The 27,699-nt window shown below is 40.1% G+C and overlaps 8 protein-coding genes across 8 annotated transcripts; 2 read left to right on the top strand and 6 right to left on the bottom strand.

Moving 5' to 3' along the window:
• Positions 1–1,155: 1,155 nt before the first annotated feature.
• Positions 1,156–2,466, bottom strand: PCOAH_00050050 (Uncharacterized protein; the record flags this gene model as incomplete). The annotated part of the gene is made up of 1 exon (XM_020061787.1): positions 1,156–2,466. One exon carries the CDS (start codon positions 2,464–2,466, stop codon positions 1,156–1,158), a length of 1,311 nt encoding a protein of 436 aa, XP_019917290.1.
• Positions 2,467–4,639: 2,173 nt separating this feature from the next.
• PCOAH_00050040 (Uncharacterized protein) lies at positions 4,640–6,549 on the top strand (the record flags this gene model as incomplete). The annotated part of the gene is made up of 4 exons (XM_020061786.1): positions 4,640–4,677; positions 4,820–4,884; positions 5,043–5,136; positions 5,238–6,549. The coding sequence occupies 4 exons, from the start codon at positions 4,640–4,642 to the stop codon at positions 6,547–6,549; spliced, it is 1,509 nt and encodes a 502-aa protein (XP_019917393.1).
• Positions 6,550–6,641: 92 nt separating this feature from the next.
• On the bottom strand, positions 6,642–10,149 carry PCOAH_00050030 (Uncharacterized protein; the record flags this gene model as incomplete). The annotated part of the gene is made up of 5 exons (XM_020061785.1): positions 6,642–6,645; positions 7,346–8,383; positions 8,981–9,074; positions 9,320–9,387; positions 9,628–10,149. 5 exons carry the CDS (start codon positions 9,669–9,671, stop codon positions 6,642–6,644), a joined length of 1,248 nt encoding a protein of 415 aa, XP_019917410.1.
• Positions 10,150–11,488: 1,339 nt separating this feature from the next.
• On the bottom strand, positions 11,489–12,093 carry PCOAH_00050020 (Uncharacterized protein; the record flags this gene model as incomplete). The annotated part of the gene is made up of 3 exons (XM_020061784.1): positions 11,489–11,527; positions 11,670–11,745; positions 11,984–12,093. 3 exons carry the CDS (start codon positions 12,091–12,093, stop codon positions 11,489–11,491), a joined length of 225 nt encoding a protein of 74 aa, XP_019917147.1.
• Positions 12,094–13,269: 1,176 nt separating this feature from the next.
• On the bottom strand, positions 13,270–15,081 carry PCOAH_00050010 (30S ribosomal protein S9; the record flags this gene model as incomplete). The annotated part of the gene is made up of 1 exon (XM_020061783.1): positions 13,270–15,081. One exon carries the CDS (start codon positions 15,079–15,081, stop codon positions 13,270–13,272), a length of 1,812 nt encoding a protein of 603 aa, XP_019917249.1.
• A 1,192-nt stretch (positions 15,082–16,273) lies between these two features.
• On the bottom strand, positions 16,274–17,263 carry PCOAH_00050000 (ATP-dependent transporter; the record flags this gene model as incomplete). Its single annotated transcript, XM_020061782.1, has 1 exon — positions 16,274–17,263. One exon carries the CDS (start codon positions 17,261–17,263, stop codon positions 16,274–16,276), a length of 990 nt encoding a protein of 329 aa, XP_019917355.1.
• A 1,402-nt stretch (positions 17,264–18,665) lies between these two features.
• Positions 18,666–20,719, top strand: PCOAH_00049990 (Uncharacterized protein; the record flags this gene model as incomplete). The annotated part of the gene is made up of 2 exons (XM_020061781.1): positions 18,666–19,987; positions 20,134–20,719. 2 exons carry the CDS (start codon positions 18,666–18,668, stop codon positions 20,717–20,719), a joined length of 1,908 nt encoding a protein of 635 aa, XP_019917110.1.
• A 239-nt stretch (positions 20,720–20,958) lies between these two features.
• Positions 20,959–26,496, bottom strand: PCOAH_00049980 (Uncharacterized protein; the record flags this gene model as incomplete). Its single annotated transcript, XM_020061780.1, has 12 exons — positions 20,959–21,026; positions 21,190–21,250; positions 21,366–21,412; positions 21,695–21,958; positions 22,105–24,897; positions 25,047–25,089; positions 25,279–25,455; positions 25,609–25,667; positions 25,799–25,870; positions 25,993–26,076; positions 26,231–26,319; positions 26,447–26,496. 12 exons carry the CDS (start codon positions 26,494–26,496, stop codon positions 20,959–20,961), a joined length of 3,807 nt encoding a protein of 1,268 aa, XP_019917376.1.
• Positions 26,497–27,699: the final 1,203 nt, after the last annotated feature.

Genomic DNA, 27,699 nt, shown 5'->3' with positions numbered 1-27,699 from the left:
GATGCCCTTGTTGGCACCACCAATTCCACGGCTGCTATGTTTCACCCTTTTTTTTAATTAGTACAACTTATCCCCACCTTTTTTGTTGAGCGAAAGCCGGGCCCCATCCATCCCCCGCTCGCACCAAGGCATGTGTGTGTCATGTGCATGCGTGCACACACGCTTGAATGCATACTTACACATACGTAGGAACAAATACCGTGTGCAGTGGGCACCCCCCCAACCCTCTTCCCAACTGGGCAGTGCATACTCTTGCTGAACTCACATGGTTCAGAAGGGACACCGCGTGAAACAAAATATAACATAGCTAGTTCGCAAATTGTGCTGGTGGAGGAGGGTATCCACCTCGAAGGTACCCATATTGGTTAACGCACCACCACATTTCATCCTTTCCAGCCCTGTCTTATTTTTCCCCTCAAACTGTGCAATAACCTACATATATACCCCATTTTGACGATTTTTAAAAAAGCGAATAAGGGATTGGAAGGGAGAAGTTTTTTTTTTCAAAAAATTTAAGGAGCTTTTACACGTTCTGTGTCATGCACTTATGTGAGAACATGGAGGGATAACTTCACGGATTCAATTACTCATGATGAAGACATAAAGAGGCAAAGGGAAATTTACACGAAAAAAAAAATATAGATACTACTTTTTCCCTTTTTTAATCATCCTTTGGCACATAAATAAGAGTAAAACAGGTCGATTTTGATAAGGAAACAAACACAACGTATTAATAAGTGAAACGAAAGGGTGTAAAATGGGATGCAATGCGCTAGATACATGCACATGCGCACGTATGCATCGGCATATACATAGCTATAGGTATGTTTTCATCCCAGGCTACTGCGAAGGAGACTAAACTAATCGAAGACAGAGTCAACGTCAAAATTATGCGAAGGTCACAAAAAAAAACGCGTATTTTTTACTATCTCTTCTGTGTCTTCTCTCCTTTGCAAGTCGACAGACACATTATTCTGGTGTACGATGTGGCCCCAACTCAAGCGTTTCAGCATCTATTGGAACTTCGTTTCGTTATATGGGGAATTCATCGAATTGTTTTTTTCCCCCTTTTTTTTTTGCATAATTTAGGAAAGAAGACCGCTCAGAAGGGTTCCACTGGGGCCAATTGAGCCAATCCGAATAGCTGCCCCCATTTCAGCGGAATATTTTATCGTAAAGGTACCCAAAAATAGAGCCGATGGAACTTCTTTTCCCTTCCCTAACGTTTCCACTTGATGTTTTCATGTCGTATGGTTTGTTTGTCCTGCTGAATTCCTTCACGTTGCAGTTAGCTGCGTAGTGTTTGCCCCTTTTTGCTCTGTTTTGAAGAGGAGAATTTTTGTCGCTGTGCCGTTTTGCAGGTCTTGACTCGGGATGATACTTTTGGGGAGAGTGTTCTCCGGAAGGTATTTTTATATGGCCCACTTCGTTCAATGCGTTACTCCCTCGTTGGCCATAAACCGTTCTGTCTACGCTTATTTGTACTTCGTTCTCCTCCTTTACCTTTTTTTTAACATGTTTACTGTCGATGGTCCCTTGGGATATGTCCTTTGCTTCCATTTGGTAATTTTTGGACACTCGCGTGTGCTTCCCCCGTTCCCTTTCGCTTTTTCTTTTATCCGTTTTATCACTCATATCTGTATTGAACGAATTGTTGGGGGGGTTATTTGTTCTTTCTACATTGCTGCTAACGATTGCGTTATTTTGGGGCGCAATTTTGGCTACACATTTGGTCGCACATTTGGCTACACTTTTGGCTGCATTTTTTGCCGCACTTTTGGCCACACTTTTGACCACATTTTTGTTAATTTTTTTATCCTTGACTGCAAGGGTATCTTTTTGTGCAAATTTTACTTTTTTTATTTTTTTCTTCTTGAGGTTGTTTTTAGATACTCCCGCTTGGCTTTTCGTCCTACCGTCACTCGCGCAAGCACTAACACTAGAGCAAACGTTGCTGTCTTTTTTTCTCTTCTTCGTATTTGTATTGGCCACGTTTCTTCTGTTAATGGATGAGTTCTGCTTGTTACTTACGCTGCGCTTACCCTTCATGGAGAAGGCTTTACTAATTATGAGCGAATTAAATTTGTTATAGTGTGTGCTTTTTCCCTTGGTTACTCTGTCTAGAGAAATATTGGACCGTTGCTTCACCAGTGTGTTGCTCTGTAAAAGCATCATTTTTTTTTTTTTTTCTTCCTTCTTCCACTTTTTCACTTTGTTAAATACCTTAGCAACTTCCTCTGCGTACATCTCCAGATACAAAGACACCTCATGTTTTATACTATTCACGTAGTGACTCCTCATCGAGCTTGCACTGTGGCTCGTTACTTTGGACTCTTCTGCCTTTTTCCAATTAACCTTTTCATTTTTCAGTTGGTGTTCGTAGGCGTATAGGAATATCCTTTTTGACTCTTCAATGTCGTAGGCCCTCACCTTTGCTTTCTTCTTCGCGCCGCCCTTGGTGACCATGTTGTTCGTTCGCTTGGCGTTTGTGGAGTTAGTTTGGGGTGCTAACTTGGAGAGCAATCTTTGCGCCGCTAATTTGCGCCACCAATTAACCTCCTCTTTTTGGTGATATTGCTTCCTCTCCGCATGCCCTTCGAGGGACACTCTGAAAGACAAAAGAACCGAGACGCAAACTTCCAACTTTGCACAGGTGAATGGTTCTCGAAAAGAAAGAGAATCTGCGGGGATTATTTTGCAGACAATCCAAATGAGCACAGGTACATGTAGAATCAAAAATGCGCCTCAACAGAAGGTGAACAGAATAATGTTTACTGCTATTCCCCTCAGGGACAAAAAAAAATAGCAAGCATATTTCTTTGTTTTCTCTTATGACCATTCACGGTTGTGCATACTTGTTGTGCTTCAAGAAAAAATGAAAGTTACGCAAGTGAAGTAGCAGAGGTATGCGTGACCGTGGAAAACTATCCCTCTGTGGTTCCCTCGCCTGCACTACTATCCGGTTAGAAAGACTTGTGCCTAATTTGCGTTAACCCAAGTTATTTGCCTTTCCCTTTTTACTAATCTACTTTCCAACATTTCATTTTAACGCTAACAAAATTTGCACTACTTTCTGCTCCACCTCGTGGACGTTCAATCCCCCCCTGCATCGTGTGTCTATTTTTCTAACACGCAAAAGAGCGTAATGGACACACGTCCTATCAGCATCTATATATGGATAAAACGCTGGCTCTCCATTTATAGCTGCTGTTACATATGCCTGCCCAGATATGCGTACCTGTACAGATGTAGGTCCGTGGAGATGTATATCCCTGTGTGGCTTTTTTCCCAATTAAATTATAACGCGTCTGATTATATCGATAAAATTTATTTTTATTTATTTATTTTTTTTAAACTAAAATTTACGCAAAATGTGCGATCCTTTTGTGTTTTTTTTTCCGCGAACGAATGCGAGTAGACCCGTAGGAACGCAATCAGGAAGATAACACTAACATGTACTGAGCTGCTTTGCGAATGCATACGCACATGTGGAGAGAGGTCCCATGTTTACTATTGTGCCCCTGATTAGGAAACACGCAAAAGGGAGAAATGGCAAAGTAAGATTTCCTAACCTATTTCGCAGTTCCTGTACTTATTTTTCGTTTGCACAATAGAGGTTTCCACTGTGGCTGTGCACTGTATCTCACACTGGAAAAAAAATTCCAGGTTGTCTTTTTTTTTTTTTTTTTTTTTTTTTCCTACATATATTCATTTTTCGCAACATCATGAACTACACCCTGGGGAGTCACCTCTTCAGTCAGGTCGGTCTGAATCGTTAAGCTGATTGAAAGCGTAATTGTAGACAAAAAGGGAGGCCCCCCCGCAGACACACACAAAATGGGAAAAAGATGGATATAATACGTGGTAAAGTTGACCTAGCGCTTGTACCCTATTTTTACAGTCGAATGGAGTAAAAGGAAAACTTGGGTGTGCACAAATTCTCCCAGATTTGCCTGCGAACCCCTTTGCAAGATGAACTCTCGAATAAGACAAACCAACGGAGACGACACAGCATAGCACAAAAGGGTGCATCATTGGTGTAGACAGTTAGGCAAATTTGACCTTTCCCCATTAACCCTCTTTCTCCCAAACATATAATTCCGCATGAATGGAAAAATCATTTTGATGCGAAAAATTAAACGAAATGCACTGCTGATGTGTGAAAAGACAATATCATTCTGGGTACCTTCCATGAGGAGAACCTGGGTTGCATTTTAGGTCTCCAAGTTTAAAAGAAGGGACAGCATTTAAAGAAGAATATATAGTTTCTTTTTTTTTTGCACCATCTTTCCTGGGCATATCGCGCATATGCTTATCTGGTACCAGATCCAATAAACTTCTCATTCTCGAAACTCGATTTTCTTTATTTTCCCCCCAAACATGGGTGGCAACGACAAAAATAGTAGTAAAAAAAGAAAACTCCAAGTTTGGCACTCTGGTGGATTCTCCATTTCTCCGTGTTGCTTCTACATTTGAGGGTAACTCTAAAGGGCTCTGCACAACCGGTGCGTAAAATCGCCTTGTGTGACACATTTCTCTATCATTTTGTATTTATTTTATTTTCTCCCCTTTACTTGTAGTTACATCTATGTGCTCACCCGCTCGTTTCCTATTTGCGATACGCTAGGTCTGCGCCAAAATGGATGCCTCAAAGAAGAAGAATAAAAACTCACTGGAGTAATGCCAAAAAGGATTTTTCCCTCTAGTGTCTACTCAGATCATATAGTTACGCTTTCATGTTTTACTTTGTCTTTTTTATTTTTACGAATCCCATGCCGATGTTACCTCTGCTCACCGTTTGGCCTTTCCAACCGGGCAGGTCCCTGTCCAAGGAGGATGTCGAAACGCTCATCAGGAAATGCTACCGGGATAAGTTGGTATACGGTTATACAGATAGCCAAAATGGGGGCAAAAAACCAAAGGCGCTGAGAGATAAGCGATGAATAAAGCAAACCCACGTTCGAGGCGTATTTGCACATGAAAGAGCGCTCCCCCCCTCCGATGGCAAAGCCAATTTTGCACTCCCAATTTTACTCCCAAAGGGTTCGTCAAGTGGAAGGAATTTGACAGGAAGGACTTTAAGCAACGCCACTCAGTAAACACGTTTAAGAATATCTGGAGAATGATAAAAAGGAGGTAGGCGGAGGAGATCGCTAGTGGTGTGCGTGTGTGACGTTGCATGAACCGGGGAGATGCATTTCACCACTTCTTGCCTACTTCTTGACGGCTGTTCCCAGATTCGAGAGCTACAAAAAGGAGTACCACGCTATGATGCAGGACGTGGCAAGAGAAGCGAAAGACATCATCGCGGAAAACAAGGAGAGGAAAAAGAACGCTCACCTAAGTGCATTAGCCCCTCTGAGCTCCAAGGTGTCCCTCTCAAACATATCCCTGTTGAGGAACTTCACACGCGTGAATAGCCTCATGTTCAAAGCCTGCAGCAACTATTACAGCCCGTTGAATAGCTCGAAGCAGGGCAGTCCCCAGAATTTCATTTTTCCAAGTAAAAGAAAAATATCAAAAGATAACGAAAAGGAACCCCCCAAAGGGGTAATAGACTACATAAAAAGAAACATTAAGGATATTCAAAGACGAAGTGAATTTCTAGACCTCTACTTCCTAGTCATCTCACTAATCCACCAAAATAAAAAATATGCCTTGCTAAAAAAAATGGAAGAGTTGTATTATCATAATAGAGTAATCAAATGCTGCAGCAATTCAAACCAAACACATAATAATAAAATCCTAATTTTTGTAAAACGAATTTTAGAAATCAGTCTAGAATCCTGTAGTAGCTTAAAAAGCATATGCACAAAAAGTCTGGAGAAAAAATTCGGCAGCAGCAAATATATCGATAGCAAAAACTGCATCACCGTCGAAATTGATGAGGTAACCTACCCCTTCAGTAAAAATTTTATTAACTACAAAACTTTCTACAATTTGTGTAAAAGGAATTTGCACCTCAGCTGCAATAAAGTTATTTGCTTCTTTATTCCCCTCCCGAGGAAACCGAACCACTTGGTATTTAAAAATGGACTCTTCCACTATTTTGACACCCCTATATCAACCCACAACAAATTAGATGAAGATGTATACAACTATGTCTATGTCATGCAAAAATATTTTCTCTCCTTTAAGTTCTGGCAATTTTACCTAACTTACCAAGGCATAGACAAAATGAAAAAACTTTTTAATAGAGAAGTGGACGAATTGAATTCCTTCTTCGATCTGAATTATACAAAGAAGGATACACTAATGTGGGGAAAAAAGCCATTTCCAAATTTTACAAAAAATGTCCACACATATTTGCTCCTTTTCGATCACAACATTCAGCATTTAATTTCCTTATCTCTCTACGTCATAAAACTGTATTTGAAAATGCGAAAAAAAAGAAACATCACCTATATCAGGATTGTCAAAATGTTAAATTTGTCCCTCCACCCGGTTGGGAAAAAGAAAATCATGCGCTCTTATTGTTCTCACCTTCGATTTATTCACAGCGTTCTTCTCAAACTGGGCTCTCGCTTGCCGCGGCGGGTTCCTCGGTGATGTACCTTCAAGCGTGAAGTTTTTTTTTTTTTTTTTTTTTTTTTTTCGTTTTAGCTATTTTTACACAATTTGCTCTTTGATCGAGTATTAAGCTAGCTGTTTTTTTTTTTTTTTTTTTTTTTTAATAAGTTTTAAATACGAGTGTGCATTGTTTTGGTCCCCATTCAACTTTAATGAACATTTGCTAAAACGTTCTTTTTAAATTATGGTGAATGTGGAAGATGTTTTGGGGTATGTGTAGTAACGCGTGGGCATGTATTGACACGATTATGCACAGACACACACACAGATGCGCGCGAACTCGATGGATGCATTTCCATGAACACAGGTTGACGCGAATGTACATTTTTTCCCACGTGCTTTCCCTTTGAAAAACAATTTTTTTATTCATTAAAAAAAAAAAAAAAAATATGTTAAGAAGTGAGTCTTGGGTGACTTTCGAAAAAAAAGGAGAATGGAGGGTCATCTTTGGGGGTCTTTGTTTTAAAAGGAGCTACGCCGAGTCGGCGTGGACGCGATAGTGTACATGTCTGCCTCTGCGTATACATTTACGCCTACGCAACGTCTGTGTGGGGTTTCCGCTGTGTTGTCTTATCCATTTAGACAAGACTGCGCGGTTGTGGGTCACTTGTTATGCAGCTACCCACTGTTGTGTGTTAAGCTCGCGTTGATTTGCTTGGCAAGCGGGTCTGTGCATCCACCAGGTAAGAGCACTTTGGTCATTTATTTTTCCCTTTTCCTCCCTGCACGGGTATCAAAGTAGAACTCAAGGGGTCTTGTTCGCCATTGGGGGTACTACTTCTTCGTTTTCTGCGTTTTCAGAATATTTTTCTTAACCTTTTTGTCATCCTTCTTGTCGTCCTTTTTGTCGTTTTTCTTGTCATCTTTTTTGTCGGCCTTTTTTTCTGCCTTTTTGTCGTCCTTCTTGTCTGATTTCTTTTCTACCTTCTTATCGTCTTTTTTATCTGCTTTTTTGTCAGCCTTTTTGTCCTCCTTTTTGTCATCCTTCTTATCGTCTTTCTTATCCGCCTTTTTATCTTCCTTCTTGCCGAGCTTCTTGTCCACCTTGTTTTCCCCTTTCTTTTCTTCTTTCTTTTCTGCCTTTTTATCTTCCTTCTTTTCGTCCTTCTTGTCTGCTTTCTTCGCTTCGTCTTTCTTCTCAGGCTTCTTCTCCGACTTCTCTACGTCCTTCTTTTCTGCCTTTTTGTCTTTCCCCTTGTCCTTGTTACTTTTGTCGATTTTCTTTATGACAGCCTTTTCACTTTTCGCCTTTTCCTTCTTGTCCTCCGTCTTGGACTTGTCACCTTTTTGCGCCTTTCCGTCTGCAGCTTTGGCATCCTTTTTGACGTTCTTTTTGGCCTTTTCTTCTTTCTTTTCCTTTTCAATTTTACTGACCTTTCCGTTCTTCTTTGTCTTATCGTCCTTTTTCATTTTGTCGCTTTTAGTATCTTCCTTTGGTTTCGTTGTGTTGGGTGCCTTCTTCATGTTGATTGCCTTTTTGGTTTTCTGTTTTACTAATTGCGCATTTTTATTTTTCATTTCTGGTGCTTTCTTTTGTTTGTCAATGGTTTTGTTTATCGTTTTTTTCTTCAAAATGGACGTTACAACTTTTTTATTCTTAAACGTGTGGGTATTTAATTTCTTGTAATCTAAACTGACTCCTTTAATAACTCGGTTCATCGAAATATTTGAATGTTGTTTCGTGAATTGTACTTTGGCTGGAGTCACCTTTTTTTTTTTATTTATTTTCTGTGCGATGTTCAATTTTTTTTTTTTTTTCATTTCGTTCAGCTTTTCCACGTCTTTGGAGTAGTTCTCTATAAACTCGGGCAAGCTAAGAAGGAAGGGCACAAAAAAAAAAAAAAAAAAGAAAAATGGGGAAATGTAACAGTTGCGTAGGGAGTGGAAGGAGTGACAAAAGTTTGCAAAAAAAAAAAAAAAATATTGCCAAAAAATTTGCAAAAAGTTGCAGAAAATTGCAAAACGCAGTAAAGCCTATAACCCTGCCACCGTGTAAATTTTGCTACATATTGCCGTGTCTGCGAACAAGCCCATTTCTGTGCCTACATAGCTAGAACTGCCACAGTGCTCAAATTGTTCTACATGAACATTTCACGAAATGCCGCGGTACTCCTCGTCGCACTGTGCAGCACAATTCTTTTCCCTCTGTCCACATATCTACTGATGCTATATTTGTGTTGTTCCCTTATTTGCTTATTTGGTATTTTGTGTGCGTTATTTTTCATTTTATTTTTTTTAAGTGCACAAAAAATGCGGTACATAAAAATATGCACGCTCGCGCAAACGGCTTGGTATACGGAGGAGTATAAACGGCTATGCCTATCTATATGCTACTTTTCGCTAGACTAATGCTCATTTACAAAAATAAGAAATAAAAAAAAGAAACAAACAAAGAGAAATAGAGAGAGACCAGTTAGCTATGCTGTGGTTCCATAAATTTTTCATAGTGTTTATGGGGTATTTAGTTATTTTCTTTTTTTCGGCCAGTTTCCAATTAATTCGTCCTGCGTTGGGGTTTTTTTTTGGGGGGGAAGGAGATGTTAACGTGTGTATTTTTGTGCGCGTCGCTATGTATGCGTGCGCGGGGAGTACACACATGTGAGGGCATGGCTATGTAGCGGCATGCACATGTGGCTGAATGTAGGAAGAAGAAACATTTTTGCATTTGTCAAAATTGACGTGATTTTATTTTTCTTTGATCTTTCCATTTGTCAAACTGTTTTTTCTTTTTTTCCATCGTTGTGTGTACCATAAAGCAGTTGTTGTTCGTAACCATACAAGAACAATTTCTTTTTATCCTTTTCATCGAAGTTTGTTCTAAGGGAAGGGAAAAGGCAGAACAGCTTTTGCGAAAAGAACGAGGAATTTTCCTTCCTTTCTTATGTTCACATGAATTGGGCGTTTTTATGAATTATTGCAGAGCACTCTTCCGTCGTGTATTTTCAGCCGTTGGGGGGAGTTAGCAGGAGAAGACGGTCCCGTAATCCTGCCGCAGGCAGTTGTGCCACTGTGTAGTGCCACATTCCCCAAGTACGCTTCTCTTATTCGTTTGTTAACCTTTGATCCTCCAAATTTTTATTATTATCAGACGCCTTGCTCATTTTGCGGAAAGCAATTTTGGATGTGTGTTTTGCTTAACAGTGGGTTCTTGAGGGACGGAAAAATGGGGTTCACACACATATGCGTGTGGAGCAACGGCTTGCGTGTGTACGTCCGTGTGGATATATACTTGTAGGAAAGCACGTATCTATATGCGCTTATCGAAGGCAGGAATCACAAAACAAATAGGAGAAGGGAGATTGCCCTTATTAATTTGCCTTTAACGCTGGAAGGGCTGCAGGGGCGAAACGGGTGTGTTTATTTTACTTATTCTATTTAATGTTACTTTTTTTTTTTTTTTATTTTTCGAAAATTTTGTGTTTTCCTTATTTCCCGCTTTTCTTTTTGTTTCTTCTCCCCAATGTGTACCTCTCTACATTTATGTGACTTTTCCCAACGATATATTAAGCATTAAATTTTTTCCTAACAATTTACTGCGTACATATATTTTCCTTTTACAAAATAAATGCTTTCACGTTTAACGGAAAAAAAAAAAAAAAAAAAGAAAAAAGAAATATAATTCCTGCGGAAAAAGTACGTAATGGAGTACAGCGAAAGACAATTGTCTTCTATGTGTGCCCTTTAGCCAGCGCTTAAAAAAAAAAAAAGAAAAAAAGGAAAAAAGGAAAAACACCTGACGAGGTGAAGCTGTGTGGACACGCGATCGGACTAAATTTTTTGACTTAAAAAGTATTACGATAAAGGTGATAAATGGGGAGATGTACAGAATTCTTAGCTGTGTTCGAAATCTGGGGTAGCATCCTCGACGTACTTTCCATGTGGTGCAGATATCTCTCATTGCGAGCTACACCACACATGTTATTTTTGCGCATGGACACATTTTAATTTCGCGAAGCTTGCACTGCGATGTTGTTTTGGCACTGTTATGCGAAGGTGGGAGAGGTGCGACGTCGTGCTTACGCAATTTAAAGTTCCCTTTGGGTTCGTCCTTGCGCCTATTTTGCGTACCTTTATGTTTTCTCTCAAACGAATTAGCTTCCCCATTCGATTTTTCCACTTTTGCGTGTCTTACCGCGGGAAGCATCTGCCAAAGTCCCCTTCTTTTTGGCCCAGGTATATGTCACGACGAACACTGTTAAAGTTTATTTTTTAAAAAAATAATTAGGGAGTTATTTCAAAGTGTTTTATGTGATGAGCCATGAGGGGGGAGAAGAACCACGTGCGGAATAAAATGTTAAACGAAGGCGCAGTAAATACACAAATGAGTGCACAAGTGAATAGGCATGCAAATGGGTATACATAAATTCATACATATTGGCACAAAAAGAAAGCACATATACGTAGAAACAAAATTCCCACCTTCCATTCCATCGTTATGTACATCCCCCCCAATGTGTTGGAGCCATTTTATTTTTTCACGTGGATAGCAAAAGAGGATTTTCACTCTATGTGTTACCAAAAAAAAAAAAAAAAAAAAAGTTTTTTCCCCTTGCGTTTTGTAAGGCCTACAACATGTGTGTAAGCGTGCACGTCGTATTTGACGGATGTGTCACCCACGTGTGTGTACATATGCCTGCGAATTCTCGTTAACATAATGCCTTTGTTCCAGCTCCATTTCCTTTTTATGTGTACCTCTTAAATGTACTATGTTATAGGTATATTTTCTCCTACTTGTAGGAGACATCTTTAAGCTTTCTCTGTGTGTGCACATTCCGTTCATCCTTCCATTTTGTAAAAAAATTTCCCTTAATCTGTTCGTGTATGTACATGTATATGCACTCTGTCTATAACACCTCGCTCTGCGCTTTTTCACATTTCTGTACAACATAAAATAATCTTCGCAACGTCAAGGTGGAATTTACTTGACCTTTTTGGATATTTGGTGTACCTTGGGACTCTGCATAAAAAAAAAAAAAGTAATATACTGTTCTTTTATTCGTACTAGTTGGAACTCCCCCTGGGGGTAATGCCGATTGGAGATTTTCTACTTTTCATTGGTTGCTCCCGTGTGCGCGCTTTATATGCACAGCTACACTTACCTTTCTGGGTTCGTAGCCCTTGCAAAAGCAGTACAGGTATGTCATTATGCTCGTGAGGACGAACAGAAATATGCACCTGCGGAAGGGAGGGGGGAATAGACAGACGGTCAAACAGGCAGATAACTGAGGAAAAGTGGATTCCTCCCACTTTTACGTGGACGCATTACACACACGATACACTGTTAGTTGCATGCTAGAGGGATGAACGTTATAAATGCATGCACACACACGTGGAACCCACGCGTGCACACCACATTTTCCATCATTCATGTACGCCAAAGCACATAATCAGGACATCCTTTTTATTGACATACATAAAAAAGAAGGTGAAGGGGTCGCTTAACAATACGGATAATTTTGAAAATTCCATAAGTTGGTCCTTTTTCTTCAGCAGCTCTTGAAAAATATTTTTTACGAAGTCCATTTTGTTCTTTTTTCTCGATGAATGGGTTTATAAAAGAGACTTTTTTTGCTCCTTATTTTTTTTTGGGAGAATTGCTGTTTTCCTTAGATATGTCGATAAATGTTCACTTCAGTCGATCTCGTTAAAACAATTATGGGGACTCACTCAACATTTCACTGCAATTAATTATGTGTTGCGTTAAACAATTTTCCTTAATTCTTACGTTTGAACGTATGAAGGTAGAAATGTATTTACACGTATGTGTAATTATGAAGTGTACAAACTTTTTGCATTTTTTTTTTTTTGCAAAAGTTTGGTAATCCAAAAAATAAAATAAAAAATTCTTAACGCTCTTGTGACACACTTGTGTACCACTATTTTAGCGCACCTGCAACACATTTCCATCCCATTTTTTTCGAAGTTGAGTGGGAAACTAAAAAGGGTATACGGACCTACTTGCACCACATGTTTCTTTCCAAGCGTGAATGTCTTCTGCATGGAGGCACTTAACAAACCGCGCGAATGCGCATGCAAGTCGCACATGTTTTCCTGCCGTTTTCCAAATGGCACGAATTATGGCACCACTTCTCATAAGAGGAAACACGCGCTCCATCGAAATGGGCAAATTTCCCCATGATGCCAGTGAAAATAGATTTATGGCCTTTTCCTGCATAGACAGTTTTCGGCTTTTTTTTTTCTTCCAGTGTGCCTCCTAAAACGGTTACACCATTTTGCGTTTACGAAATTGTTTTTTTGGGAAAGCTCCCAGAACAAATGAGTTCCTCATTATATGCACTTAAAAAAAAAAAAAGTTCACACGTTACACATGAGGTACGGGCGTTAAAAAGTAGATGCCAAACAAGGGGAAAGAAAAAAAAGAATGTATACACATACAAGCTTGTTGACTTGCTTACTATGTATGCGCGGGCCGGGCAATCCATGCCCCGGAAGGGGAGAGGCAATCCCCCTTCTTGCGACATTCATTTGCGGGCGTCTTAGCTGAATTGGACCCACCATCACATTTGCTCACAAGGGCAGAAAATGACGCAGGTAGGTCGCATGCTAGCCGCGTGAAGTATGTATGTACATATGCACCTCTTCTCCTCCTGGAGAGTGCACCCAAACTGAGGACAAGTATGATTGCTCCAAATAGGGTGGTATACCAAAATTTTCACCCCTTTCAACATGCCACCACGCTTAACGCTTACTGTACTGCTTCTTCTTCCTGGCCTTCTTCAGTCCATACTTCTTCCTCTCCACCTTTCTACTGTCCACGGTCATAAACTTGAAGGAGCGGAAATAAGGTTTTATTTTTAGAGACAAATTGTACACGATGTATTTGACGAGGGCGTGGAAGATGGCCACACTCTGGCCCGACAACCCCCCTCCAACGACCCTGGCCACGACGTTGAAATGTCTGTGCATGCACAAATGCAATAAAGGGCTGAATATTTTATTTATGTTAAAAATTTGGTATTGCAGGTACTGATATCCATCCCTGTTATTTATTATCAAATTGTTGTTTCCCCTTTGGAGAAAAACCATCGCTACTGCTCTTTTTTTTTTGCCGGAAAATATTAGCTTCTCTTTATGTGTTTTTCTGCTTTCGTCAAAGGAGAATTTCTCCAAGCCTCCATTTTCAAACATGTAGTCATATTCCTCCTTAATGTCGCATAGCAAATTATATAAATCGTGAGACATATATTTGTTCATAATGTCTTCATGAGTTGGCTGAATTATGTTGGCCATGTTTTCTATCTTATCCATAGTTGTCGTTTTGGTTTCTTCCTTTTTGTTTTCCTTCAGGAAATTGTTCAAGGTTTGATTGTCTTCTTCGCCCCCCGTATCATCACCGTGCTCGTTCAGTTTGCCCTTCTGCATGGACAAGCGAGAGTTGGGCATTTCCTCTGCGTTTGGTTGGTCACCCCCTGATTGGTCTTCCACCGGTTGTTGTCCCAACGATTGCTCCTCCTCACCAACGTACAGCTCATTCTCAAACTTGTCCCGGTACTTCCCCACCAATTCGCATACAACCTCGTAAAAATATTTTTTCAGTCCAATGTTGTAGCTGCGCTCCGTTGGCATCTCCACGGGCACTTCCTCTATATACTGATAGTTCAAATATTTGGTGATTCTGTCGAATTCATTCTTGTTATGAAGGTTGTAAATGTCAAAGCGGAACTTGCTAATGTTGTTGACGTAATTGTGCATGTAGTTCCCCTCGTCGAATAGGGTGTCTTCAAAATTCAGCTGAATATGTTTTTCTCTCTTATCATATGTTAATAACTCCTCATCACAGTCACTTATTTTGTGTATATATTGAACCTCTTTTTCGTTTATTAAATCTTTTGTTAGGTCTACTATTTTGTCAAAATCTTCTTTGCTTTTTATGTAATCGCTCAGATTTTCCTCTGCGGTATCTGCTCCCTTTGTATCATCCAATTTTTGTAATTCTTCTTTGCTTTTTTTTTTATCACCCTTAACTTGTTCTGCTTTTTTTTTCCTTTTTGCCCCCTTTTTTGTCTTAGTACCAGAAATCTCATCATCGTCCCCTTTTTTGGGTTGTTGTTTTTCCTTGGCTCTTCGACGAAGTTCTTCTATTTCTTCTTCTGTGAATACCTTCTTTTCTTTCTTCTTAACATTTTCTGCTCCACCTTTATCTTTTTTCTTTTTAAAAAGGGAAAAGTTCTTCCTCTTCTTGTAAAGGGGATTACAACCAATGGGCTTGTAGCAACTATTTAAGAAGAGGGGGTTTACCAATTGTGGTGTATTTCCCGTGGGGATGTCTAGTAGTCTACATCTTTTATTTTTTCCCCCTATCTTGAAATTATCTTTCCAGTGCCCCCCGTCCAGCTGTCTCGTTCTTTTCGCATACCCATAATTAAAACGTCCTACACTGCTTATTCCGTGGCAGTTTGCATACTTCACATTTTCAGTCTTCACGTGACACAGGAATGTGCATAACAGAATTAGTATAATTGTGTTCTTATTCACATGATATACAAACATATTTTTGCTTTTACGAGCTTTGTTTCTTACTTCCGCATCGCCTTCCTCAACAGTACATTTTCCCTTTCCCCCCGAGGTTAAGAGCCGTCGTGACTGTTCTGCGTTTATGCTCATCTACTGCCATGTATGGATTTAGGCATGTACGCGTATATGCGTACGCGTATGCCTCTGCTCGAACCTCTTAATGTGCCTCGTATTCCCTTACCTTGGAATCCATAGTGTAATTTAATTTATATTTTTTTTGGAATCCCCTTTTCTACATATAGCGCATAGAGAAGCAAACTGATCAGCCAAATGGGGCAAAAAAAAAGTGAAATAAAAGGAGGGAACACAAAATGGTAACGGACGCAAGTCATAAGTGAGCCTATTTTATGCCAAGGGTGAAACCCCTTTTTGCCTCATCGCATGATGTAAGAAATGTGGCAGCAAATCGCAACCATCACTGTGTAGTTACAATTTAGGCAAATTTACCCGTACTTGTTTCCAAAGCGCTGAAGGCACTCCCTTCTTTTTTCTTGAACGGAAGAAGTGACAACGCATTATTCATCGCTTTTGTGTGTGTGTGCAAAATGGACTAGCTTTTTTAATTTAAAATTTTTTTTTTTTTTTTTTTTTTTCCAAATTGGCATTTTACCTATGACCCGTTCAGGCGATTTTTCAAACCATTAACTCATTTTATGAACAGCTCACACTTTTAGAAGCGCTCCTGGTGGCGAATTTAAAAGGGGCGGACAAATATACGAGTAGGATAGGCACATGCCAACCATTTGAGAATCCTGAAACAAGGCGTTTCCACAAAATGATAAAGAATTCATTGTAAAACACAAAAAATAGTCTATTATATAAAGACACAAACGAGTTGCAAAGCGGCGCCAAGCGCGCATTTAAATGGGAGCAAAAAGGGGAATCCTCACCGCTTGGATCAAATGACGTTTAGTCGAGTCCATGTGTCGCACAGGAAGATATTTCCACACGAATAATTATGTGCATATATTAAATTAGTCCAAAAAATGTGTACAACATTGTGTGGCTCGCCTAATTGTGTAATACACGCAGGTTGGGAATACACCACAGGGTGTTACATTTAAAATAGGTCCTCCTGAATTTTTTTATAAAAAAAAAAAAAAATTAAAAAAAAATTAATGAGCTAGCGCGGTTGGTGGCTTCGCTATTCCCCATTAAATCACATTTCTCACGAATCCTTGACAAACTGTGCATATCCTTTAGTTTCTATTTTATCCACGAGAGAGTAGTCCCCACTTTCTATAATCTTCCCTTGGTGCATGATATGGATAAAATTTGGCCTGAGCAATTCCAGTAGCTTCTTATAATGAGTAACTATTAAGAAAGAATTCTTCTCATTGGAAAAATTCGTAATAACATTGGACGTTAATTTGAAAGAGTCTACGTCTAAACCGGAGTCCGTTTCATCTAGGATACAAAAGGAAGGCTTCAATATTAGCATTTGCAAAATTTCATTTCTTTTTTTTTCCCCACCACTGAAACCGTAATTAACAGGTCTATCTAAAAATTCCGGACTGAGTCCCACTTTTTTTATTTCTTCAATCATTAAGAGGTCAAATTCGGTGGCACTGATCTCGGGTTCGTTTCTTTGTCTGCGATGGCTATTCAACGCGGCTCGTAAAAATTCATTATTTTTCACCATTGGTAATTCCACAGGGTATTGAAAGGCTAAAAATATGCCGCACAATGACCTCACATTAACAGGTAATTCATCTAAATTTAGTCCCTTAAACTTTATACTACCGCTTGTAACTTTATAATAGGGATGGCCAGCTATTACTTTGGCTAGCGTTGATTTTCCAGAGCCATTTCTCCCCATAATGGTATGTTTTTCGCCTAAATAAATGGTAAGATTTATTCCCTTTAGTATTTCTTTTCCCCCTTCTACTTCTATTGCATGCAAATTGGTTATTTCCATTAAGGGCATTTTTTCATTCCATTCTGGAGATTGCGTAATAACTTTTGATTCGTCATCTAAATTTTTTAGCAAAGACAACCTACTAGTGTCTTCGTTGGAGTTGTCCATATGTAGGGTCACATTATTTCTTTTTTGCAACTTTTTATTTTTTATTTTATTCAACAGAAAAAGGGGTTTCACTGTATCTGCTTCTCCATCCTTTAACAGAACAGCGTTTCTTACCTTTTGCCGAATCCGCATGCACTTCGTCAGGTCAAGGAAAACAACCAGTGCACATGCAATTGCTTCCCACTTCGCCGTTCGCATTTTAGACGTTTCCTGCCCACACACGTTATATCACATGGGTACGTGCGTATTTATATTTCTAGCTGTTTTTTTTTTTTTTTTTTTTTTTTTTTCCTGCCTGTGCTTCTTAAAGGGAGATGTCGTAAGGTGTGCCTATTTATGTAAACTTCTTCTGGTCCATCCTTACGAGGTATCTTCTTATCAGCGCATGGCGTTGTTTGCGAAGGACACACTTCTAAAGCAGGTGTGCGTGATCTGACAACTCTACACTTTTTAACTTATGTGCAGCTGTGGCAGAATGTATAAATGAGGACTTGTGCTAATTCTATCTCGGTGGGGAAAAATAAACCTGATTTTTTCTTTTCCCACAGTTTGAAAAAAAATAAAAAAGTGAGGATTTTATAGAAGCGCAAAAGTACTATATGCATGCTTCTCATAACAGGAGGGGGGGAATGACTTCCACTTTTTGTGGGTAACTAAATGTGGGTCCTCTGCGTCGTCATTATGAAGTTGGCCGTTTTGAGAACACAGCCGTGGAATTAAGGGAAAGGGATGGGCAAAGCAGCTTCTAAGTTCACTTGTCACGAAAACAGAAATACCCATAAGGAAAATTCATTCCCATCTGCTTTTCCATTCGCAGAAATATGCAACGTGTTAGAATTTTTAAAAGGCGTTAAATGGAAAAGGGAAAGTGGGATTGACTTCACTTATCCTGAAGTGTTTTTTTTTTTTTTTTCTTAAATCGGTATACGTTTTGTTTTACTCTGGAAGATGCAAAATGTGAAAAAATTTGCCAATGTCATTTTGTCCGTTTTGCCTCATTTTTTTTTTTTAACCACCTTATGTTGCACCTTTTTTTTTTTTTTTTTTTTTTTCTTTTGCACAGTTTTTATGTTCTTTGTGCAGTCCTTAATTGTGGATTCACCTTATTTTATTAATTATAAATGTGTAAATATATATGTGTTCATATCCTTTTGGGCTCAACCTAGTTGTAGTCGCTTTGTCCCACTTGTTGTACGTTCCTTTTGTGTATTCTCTGGAAGGGAAGAACGTCCAACTTAGGTGGCACGCAATGAGTGAACTACACTGTGATGAAGTTCCTGTGGTAGCATTATTCTTTCTATGTAGGAGTTGCGAACGGCTTGGTTAGTTCAATAAGTGCTATAATCCCTTTCCGTGACGCAAAAAAGAAAGAAAAATCTGAAAAGGGGGAAGCCAAATGTGCGTCCTGTCCAACACGGAACCGAAAAAAGAAAAAAAGAGCACATTAGCAAGTGGCCACGTTTTCCATGCCAAACTGCGAAAGAGGCAGAATTAAAGCTGTCTGCACAAAGGCGACAAAAAGGATCACTGCAAGATGAATACCAAACCATTTTATAACACACCAAAAGTAACAAAGGAAGATCTAGAAAGAGAATTTGACAAAACAAAGTATCGCCTCAAAAGTAGCTGGGATGAACTCACAGATGGGTCAGAATATGCAGAGGAAGAGTTGCTGCACAGACGAAGAAAACAGGACATGTGCAAATCAAACTTCTTCACAAACTATAGTAAAAGCAAGGAGCAGACATGTATACTTTTTAAGGGTACGTCTAAAAAGGTGAATACATATATCCACGGTGCACTTGGGGAGTCCATATGCTGGGAAAAGGGATCCATCCCAATTTATGGAAAATTAAAAACTTTTAAAAAAAGAAAGAAAAATCCAAATAAAGTTTTTTTTTTCAGAGAGTGTACATCACATATAGATAATCCACCTCATACATGTGATGATAGCAGCGATAGTGTCGTTAGGGAAACCCCCTTTGCGCACAACAACAAGAGGAACTACAACGCCAGGGGGACTAAGTCAGACACTGCAAAATTAACAAGAATCAGGGGAAGAAACCTAAATGAGAAGGTAACCATGTCGTCCAGGTTAGATGGGAAGAGTAAGAACGATGATCAGAACAATGTTGATCACATGACTTATTTAAAAGTTGCAGGAGAGGAGAAACGAAATGGGAATAATAGAAAATTGTTTTGGATTAATAATAACCAGACGAACATTCCCCCAAGATGCATGAACCGAATGATGTCACCCTACCGTTCCAGTAAAGAGAACGAACAGGGAGATATCCTCCTAACAACCCAAATGAGCAAATTTGCCAGAGGAAAGTTACGCTTAAGGGTAAGAGAGAAGAATAAATTAGACAAGATGTCCCAAGTACCAGTGGAGGAAAAACTAAATGAAAGTTCCACTCACTCTTTAGGCGATTTACTCAAAGGAATAATGGCAAGAGGAGGGAGAGAAAAAAAAGTTAACTACGGAGGGAACATAAAAAATAAGAGCTACAAAAATAGGGTCAATCATGAGCAACATGCTGATCAACACAATGAGAAACAAAAAGAATCAAAACAGGTAGCGGTAGGTTACGATATAATGTCGAAGCAAAAGAGACAAAAGGGAAGCCCTCACGTGCGAATATGTGTCAATAAAGAGAATGCGCGAAACTTTGATCCGAAAAGCACTATTGATTTTGTTCAAAATTGTGCATCTGTTGACAAAAGAATGAAAAATTACCTAAATGAGCAACTTAAGTATTATGGATCCAAATTGAGAAGGGAAAACCTCGAACAAGTTTGTCTCTTCCTCCGCAAAAGGCCTCAACGGAGCGTTCCCCATGGTTTGGCCAGGAGGTATACTGCACTGTATAGTTGAAGTGCGTTTTTAAGAGGCACATTTTCACGCATCGCCGTCGGTCTCTTTAAACAATGCTGCGCATCATTGTCGCCTCTACGCATAACCATTGCCTTCCTCCCCCCCTAATCACTCCCAACCGAAGCCATCGCATTGATGAAGGGGAACACCCAATGGTGCCAGTCCGCCCGTGTCAAAATTGCAAAAAGGACATAAACTTCAAAAGCTACATAATGGAAGAAAATGACACAAAAAACACCGCGACGATTATGAATAACACGAGGGATGTGGCCCCTACAATATCGGACGAAATAATGAAACAAATGAGAGGTCGGGAAAAAGAAAAAAATGAAGGACAAACGACGAATTTAGCACACAAAAATAAACTGACAGACGAGTTAAAAAAATTGAAAAAATTGCAAAAAGAGGAAATCAACTTCTTCTCAATTTACACACATTTAACGAATGAAATAAGGATTCTAAAAAAAATGCTAAACCAACAAACAAGGAACAATAAAAAAGATTATTTAAAAAAATTAATTCAAGTAAAAAAAATTATTACCAATTTTGTTACCTATTTTGAGCAAATTTTTGCAAAAATACAGGTAGAAAAAAATGGGCCATATGACCCAACATACGATGAAGACAGACACTATCATATTAGTTCCCTCCTAAAATTGGTAGAGGACGTTATAAGTATTCTAGCCGATCATTTATATCCCGTGGAATAAATTATGGACACAAAAAATATTACAATCAAGTGGGGTGTGTAATATTTCCTGTGTTGCTCTCTGAAAAAGGTGGGAAGTACCATTTGGTGATCAACGTTGAAGGAAGTGGTCTCCATCATTTCTGCGTGACAATGGAAGATCAGGCGAATAAATAATCCACGTGTAGACCATTTGTTTGGCCATTTTTTAATCCCCCCCATTAGGTGGGAAAAGGGATACCTTGTGCCCCAATTTGCGCGTCATTTTTTTTTGCCCAAAAAATTGTTCAACTTTATTTTGTCGAAGAAACTTATCTTTTCTTTTGTGACTGACGAGGAAAAAAAAAAAAAAAAAATGTGGGGGGGAAATAATCGCCATGATGTGAACGAAGTGGTGCACCATAATAAGGGGCTTTTTTTTTTTTCTTTTTTGGGGTTTCCTAAAAGAAGTTCGCCTTGTCAGCTAAGACCACCCCTTAGGGCTTTCCTTACAATGCTTATTCAGCTTGTATGTTATGTCCTTTTTTCCTCCCTCCATATTCTGTGGCGCGGTCTGCAAAAGGGGAAAACGGTTCAAGCACTATAGCGAAACGGGAACAATTTCACATCGTAGAGATATCAAAATGTGCTGCGGTGCACACCCTCATGAATTGGTTCTCCATTCTTACCCTTCGCGTGTCCAAGGAGGTGCCCCCCAGGTGCGAACCTAAACGAGCTTTCGCAAAATTTTAAAAGGGAAAAAAGGTGAGTAAAGTGTTGACCCTCTAGTTTAAAAAAAAAATATATGTCTGTCTGTGCACTGAGGATAGGAAGCTAAACGAACGACTCGATTAAGCTGTGCATCATGAGAAAATGTCCTTTCAGGACGCTCCGGAATGTCCTAAAGACGCCTTTTTATTGCCTCTTCCCCACAGTGTATTAAACGTTAGGTGTGGACTATCCTATGCAGCATGAGGTTCACGGTTCACCCGCATCACCGCCCTGCGCTCTGCCTTACCATTCGGGTTGCTGATCCATCCAATTTCATCCCCCAAGTTCTGCAACCCCACAAGATCGTGAGACTCTAATAGTAGCACCTTGGACCTCTTCCTCGGAAGTACCAATTCGATCACACCTAGGTCAACTTCATAGGTAGGTATTTCCTGTACATACAATTTATCAACATCGATATTAAACACTTTTCTGTTTCTTACTATGCTGACTTTTTTAGCCACATAGTCAAAAAATATGGTACACTTCCTCGTGACGACGTTCGATTCGGCTGAAAAGGGGAAATGAGGATAAGGGCGTGGGGTTGAAAAGGCGCTTGCACGTTCACGGGTGTGCGTACACCCTGATTCGGTCCACTCTAAGTACGTTTCTCCGTTCCTATTGTCACGTCATGCGTCTACTTCTCGTACACCTTACATAACACTATGTGAGCATATGCCTGGAATCCCCTGCTGAGGTACTGTTGCCTCTTCTTCTTTTCTTCCTCCATGGGTTCATTCGCTAATTGCAATCCCCCTTTCGTGAGGTCACCATCCGTGCTCACTGCAACCGCATCTGCATTGGCGATGTTCTGTTCCTCCTTTGATTCCTCAGGGTCTGATTTTAATCCGTTGCTCACTTCGGATTGTCTATTTTTTAGAGGTTGCTCCTTTGCTTCTATTCTTTGCTGATCACTCACTTGCCTGCTTAATTGGTGACTCGTTTGGCTGCTCAGTTGGCGACTTGGCTGTTGGCTCATTTCATCGCTCTGTGAATCACTTAGTTGACGCCTTGCATGGTCGCGCAAATTCCCCAAAGCATTTTTTGAGGTGTCTCCGGAGGGACTCTTAGACAATTCACCCAATGAATTGGAACTCTTTTTCAAAATATTATTATCAGTTGTACCATCAGGATTGTTGGGTAATCCGTATGTTGCTAAATTTGTTGGTAAGGTTTCCCCATCCAACATTGCGTCTTCTTTACTTAACCTTGCGGAGATTGCCATGATGACATCCCCTCCATTAACGTTTGAGTAACCATTTGGTTGGACATCTTCTGGTCCGTGGGATCCCCCTCCAGAGGCTTCTCTGCATTCATTTAACTCGTTCAAAATGGGGACGCTTTCCTTTTGGGCGATCTCCCCCTGGGGTATATCATACTTAACGCAATCTTTGGAACTCTTGCTGCTTACATTATGGGATGTAATGCTGATCTCTTTTAAATTTTCGTTAAAGACAAATTCTTCAATTTTTTTGTTCGTTTTTTGGTGACAACATGTCTCGGGATTATCTCCCTGCGTGTGACTTTTCTCTATAATGGATGCTAACTTGGCCAGTGAATACGTTCCAACAGCCACAGCTCCGTTGCATCCTTTTACTTCATTGTATATGTTCATATATCCATTTTCGTTTTTGTTATAGACCATGGTGTTGTCACCTAGCTTAATGTTGCCGTCACCCAGATTAATGTTGTTGCCTTCCTTGAGTGAGTCATCCTGTGGGTGCTTCCCCTGCTCGGTACGCTCGACAAGGCCCCTGATGGGGTGGCCTCCTTTCTTCGCGTTGAGGCGGCCGCGTAGGGGTTGTTTATCCGTTGGGGATTTTTCACCCCTTTTTGCCTTCTGATCCAACTTGGATTTCTTATCCCCTTTTGCTTTTTCGCCACTGTCCATTTCCCCTTTTTTCTCAGCTGGGCTAGTACACTTTCGAAGTGGCGCATCGGCCCCCCCTCTGCGCAATCTTTTTGGATTCTTTACTTTTCCGATTTGGGTTTCCCATAGGGGGGGATCCATCTTCGTGGAGACGGGATGGATTGCTTTCTCCCTTCCGGAGAGGGGTACCTTCCCCGTGAGCCTCTTCCCCATTGGCTGCTTCCCCTCCCCCCCATTAAGGTGCATTTTGATTCGTCTCAAGTTTTGGGATTTCCTAATCGGACCCGTCTCCTTATCAGTGCACAGGTAGATAGCCTTGAGGTATCTTTCCTTTCTCTTTTTAAGCTTGGAAAAAATTCTCTCCAGGGAATTTTCTTTGCTACTCCTGTAGCAGATTTTTCCCTTTTCCAGTGACAATTCATTGGTGTGGACGGGGATGTGATAGCTTGGGGCAACTTTGGCGCTCTCTGCGTCTATAAATTTTTTTTTTTCTTTCACAAGATTTTCTTTTTCGCGGTATTCTTGGTCCATTGTTTGGGTTCGTTTGAGAATGCGAAACGCCATAGCTTCCGCGTCGTCGTACAGATGAACATCCCTAATGCTGAAGATGCTCCTTCTGTAAAAGTCGAAAGACTCCTGTTTGCCATTCAGCTCGTGGTCGCGAAATATACGTTTGCACATCCCGTCTTTCGTTTTCGTGATGACAATTTTTTCTTTTTTTTTCTGTTCATTCAGGTAGCAGAAGTCGACATGATCATCTGACCACTCGTCTTCCTTAAACGATTTTTTTAAAACGTTTTCATTTTTTTTTCCTTTTTTGAAAATGTCCTTTGTTAAGATACCGTTGGAATCTATATAGAAAATTATTTTTTCTTTTTTTTTCCTATTCAGTATAACTTTCTTATTTCCTACATAGAAGACGTTATTTCTGCTTAAAAGGGGGTTCCCTTTGGGGGTTTCACCTTGTTGTGTTTGTCCGTCTGTGCTGCTTTGTACCTCCGACTCGTCACTGCTGCTGCAGAAGAAATAATCGTACTCATTCATGTTGATAACATTTTTTTCCTTCCCTCCGTATGGTGTAAAGAACTCAATGGTGGCATTTATATTGCCATTGCTATCGGTGCCAAAGGTGGTGATCGTTTTATTTATCCCTGAAAGGATACGTTCCAAATCACTTAAATGGTTCATTCCTCCCTTCGAGAGAGACTCATCTGGAGAGGATGTGTTGCTTCTTCTTTCTGTCAATAAGTATGATTTATTCCGACAAATGCGGTTAAATTTGCTCCTCAATTTTTTTCTATCATGCAATGCCAATTTTGTATCTCCTAATTGGAAAAATCTGAATGGCTTGATCTTCCTATGTGGGCCGTAGTATTCTGTCTCGTTTAATTCTTCAGCCGCGTACAAGCATCGGATACAGTTTCTTGTTGAAAAATCGTTTTCTAAGTAGATGTCGCCATGGGGGAGGAGTCCTTCCAAATGTGGACATTCATCTTTCGCTGCTTCCACGGTTTTTAAACCTTCCGTATTTTGTGTGCCATCTGGTGGTCCACCCGTTTCTTTACGTTGCGGCTCCTTTTCTGTAACCGAAAGGTGGGGAACAAATTCAGTCAAACAGTGGGACATTATCAAATGTACAAATGATCAAGTGAAGACCACTCATGCCGGTTTGTCCCATTCTGGTCACCTCCCCAAGCATAAACACTCTTACTCCTTTTCAAATTTATACCTGTCAGTGGCTCTTTCTCTCCACGAGGTTCTTCATCTTCCGTCTACCGCATTCGAATGGAAAAGGAAAAAAAAATAAAATAATAAAATAAAATAAACGAATGTGGAGTCACATCTTTGCCCCCCGTTCGCACAACATATAGTCACTGTCACTTGTACATGCATTTTGTGTAATGGCGCATCAATCAAATTGTCTATTTTGCTTCTCCTTTTTTCTGTTTCTTTTAACGTACCAGTGTGTCCTCACCAGAAGCACCGCACATTTCACCATCCCTTGGCGTGGGCTGTTCCTCCCCCCACTGCTTAGCCACGATGTCCTCGTTGTATCTCATTAACAAATTAGACAGTGTGTTACAAATGGAGAATATTTCCTGCAGGTACTTTTTGTTCTTATTTTCGCTCTGCTTCTCCTGGAGGGGTGAAAAGTAAAAAGGGAGAAGCAATCAACCGATGCACCAAAGAGGGACAAGAACCCTCGTCACACATATGTGTGGACATCCATACGTAACGTTGCACATGAATATGTTGCCCCGTTCACTTTTCCTTTTTTTTGAGGATATTACTATCAAGGTATACAATTCGATCGCCGCGGAAATGGCCTTTTCGACCTTCTCATCGATGCCTAAAATAGAAAAAAGGAAAAATGAAGAAATATGCTCACAAACTATGGTGCCCACATTTTTCAACACGCGCAGGGAAACGTTCGAATAGGGTGTCCCACCCAAAAGCCATTTTGTTTCTTTTCCATTTAACCTCTGTTCATTTTGTTTTGCGCCTTCCTTGCCTTCAGTATTTGCGCGTACAGGACAAGAACCAAGTGGAATTCTGCCCAGGGGGAGGGAAGTGTTAAGGGAGTGGGGATGAATTTACCCATCGTGCTGGTTGGCACGTTGCATGCACCATGTGTTCCTTCTTTAAAAGAAATGTTATTTGCTGTTTTTCCTTACGCTCGTTGATTATTTCCCTTTTGACCCTTTCTGCTACGTGTAGAGTGTCCATGCATGCACGGTTTATGGTGTCTTCGAGGGGTTCTTCAGTGGGTGCACATGAAGAGGTTGGGGGGGAAGCATAAAAAAGGCATAAAATTAGGGAACAAAAAGAGTGCAGCTTCTACGGCATATATCGGAAAAACATCGTTTTTTCTCATACACTGAAATATTCCTACGTAACCGAAGATAAACTAACCTCTGGCCAAGAGAAAAAGCTTTCCCTTCTTTTTGGCGAAGCATGATGGGGCACCATCTAACTGATGTCGCTCATACGCACAAGAGCCGCTTGAAAAAAAAAAAAAAAAGTGGAAAATTATCAAAATAGAGAAGTGGCAAAGTGGCAGAATGTGTTCCCTGTGGAGTTCCTAAATTTAGAAAGAATAGAGAAACTTTAGAAAATATTTCCAATTACGCGTACAGGTTAGGCTCTCCCGGAAATTTTGTATGTTTGTTGTTATCCATTGGGAATTAGGGTTAGGGGAAGGGCTCGGTTGCCTTTTGATGTCACTGCACCAGCAGTTATTGTTAACGGGTGTGGAGTACCAAGTCATTCGCTTCCTTTTTTTTTTTGTTTCGTTGCTTTTCGTTTCACTTTATTCTGGTTTTCTTTGTTCAGCGTTGTTCTATTTCGTTCCATTTCATGTAAATTTTTTTTCACACGTGGTACAAAATTAGAAAGTTATCCTTTTGGTGACGTACACAACTGGGAATGGTGCCCAAGGTTGCTGCCATACATTGCACAGGTGAATTTTTTTTTTTTTTTTTTTTTTGTGCCCACTAGAGTTAAGCGGTTTTAAAAGGTGCTTTGTGAAACTTCCCTGGGAAATTACATTAACACCGGGAGAATAATCCTTTGAGGATTTTTCCCCTTACGGACTTCATTTAGGATTTTTTAATTTTTTTTCACGCCGTTCGAGTTATATCTTAAAAAATTGAGCATGCGCGATTTCGCCGCAACGAGTTTTTTTACACATAGGAAGCGATGGGAATGTCGTAGGGCAATGTTTCGCACACCGGAATGGAAACGCTTCGAGGGGAACTTACCAGGAACTATCTCAGAACTGACGCACGAGCGGACATCATCCTGTCGTGGAGAACCCTACCCCATTGCGTTGTGCCCAGGTACACCACAACCATTTCGATGTGGTAGGAATAATTCAAACTTGGAACAACCGTCACAGAAATGAGATTATGTAAAAAAAAAGAAAAAGAAAATTTCCCGTGCGCAGCAAAACGTGGAGGTTTCATGAACAGTTAAGGAACACAACTGACACGAATAACAATCGTTCGGGCAGTGGGATCAAAAAGGGGAATGGCTAAATGGAACAGAAGAAGAGAGAAAAAATCTAACACATGGTTACCAGGTAACGATGTTATTATGTTATGGCGAGAGGGGTGAATCCTCACATGGTGTGCTCTCTATGGGGAAAAATAACTTCACTTCAAGGGCGGGATGAAGAAGTTTCCGTGTTACAACTACGCGCGCAAATAGATGCATGCATGTACATAGTCGGATAAAGCTGCAACTAGAAGTTCATCCGTGTGCATGCCCCTCGACCGGTAAGGCACGGGAAAATTGCGAAGAAAAATGCAGGTCGTTATAAGGTCTCTTTTATGCAACGCGAAAAAGGGAGATGTTTCTTTTTTTTTTTTTTTTTTTTTTAA

This window comes from Plasmodium coatneyi, chromosome 13 (genome assembly GCF_001680005.1).
Source record: "Plasmodium coatneyi strain Hackeri chromosome 13, complete sequence".
NCBI lineage: Eukaryota > Apicomplexa > Aconoidasida > Haemosporida > Plasmodiidae > Plasmodium > Plasmodium coatneyi.
This window is presented reverse-complemented; position numbering and strand designations above follow the sequence as displayed.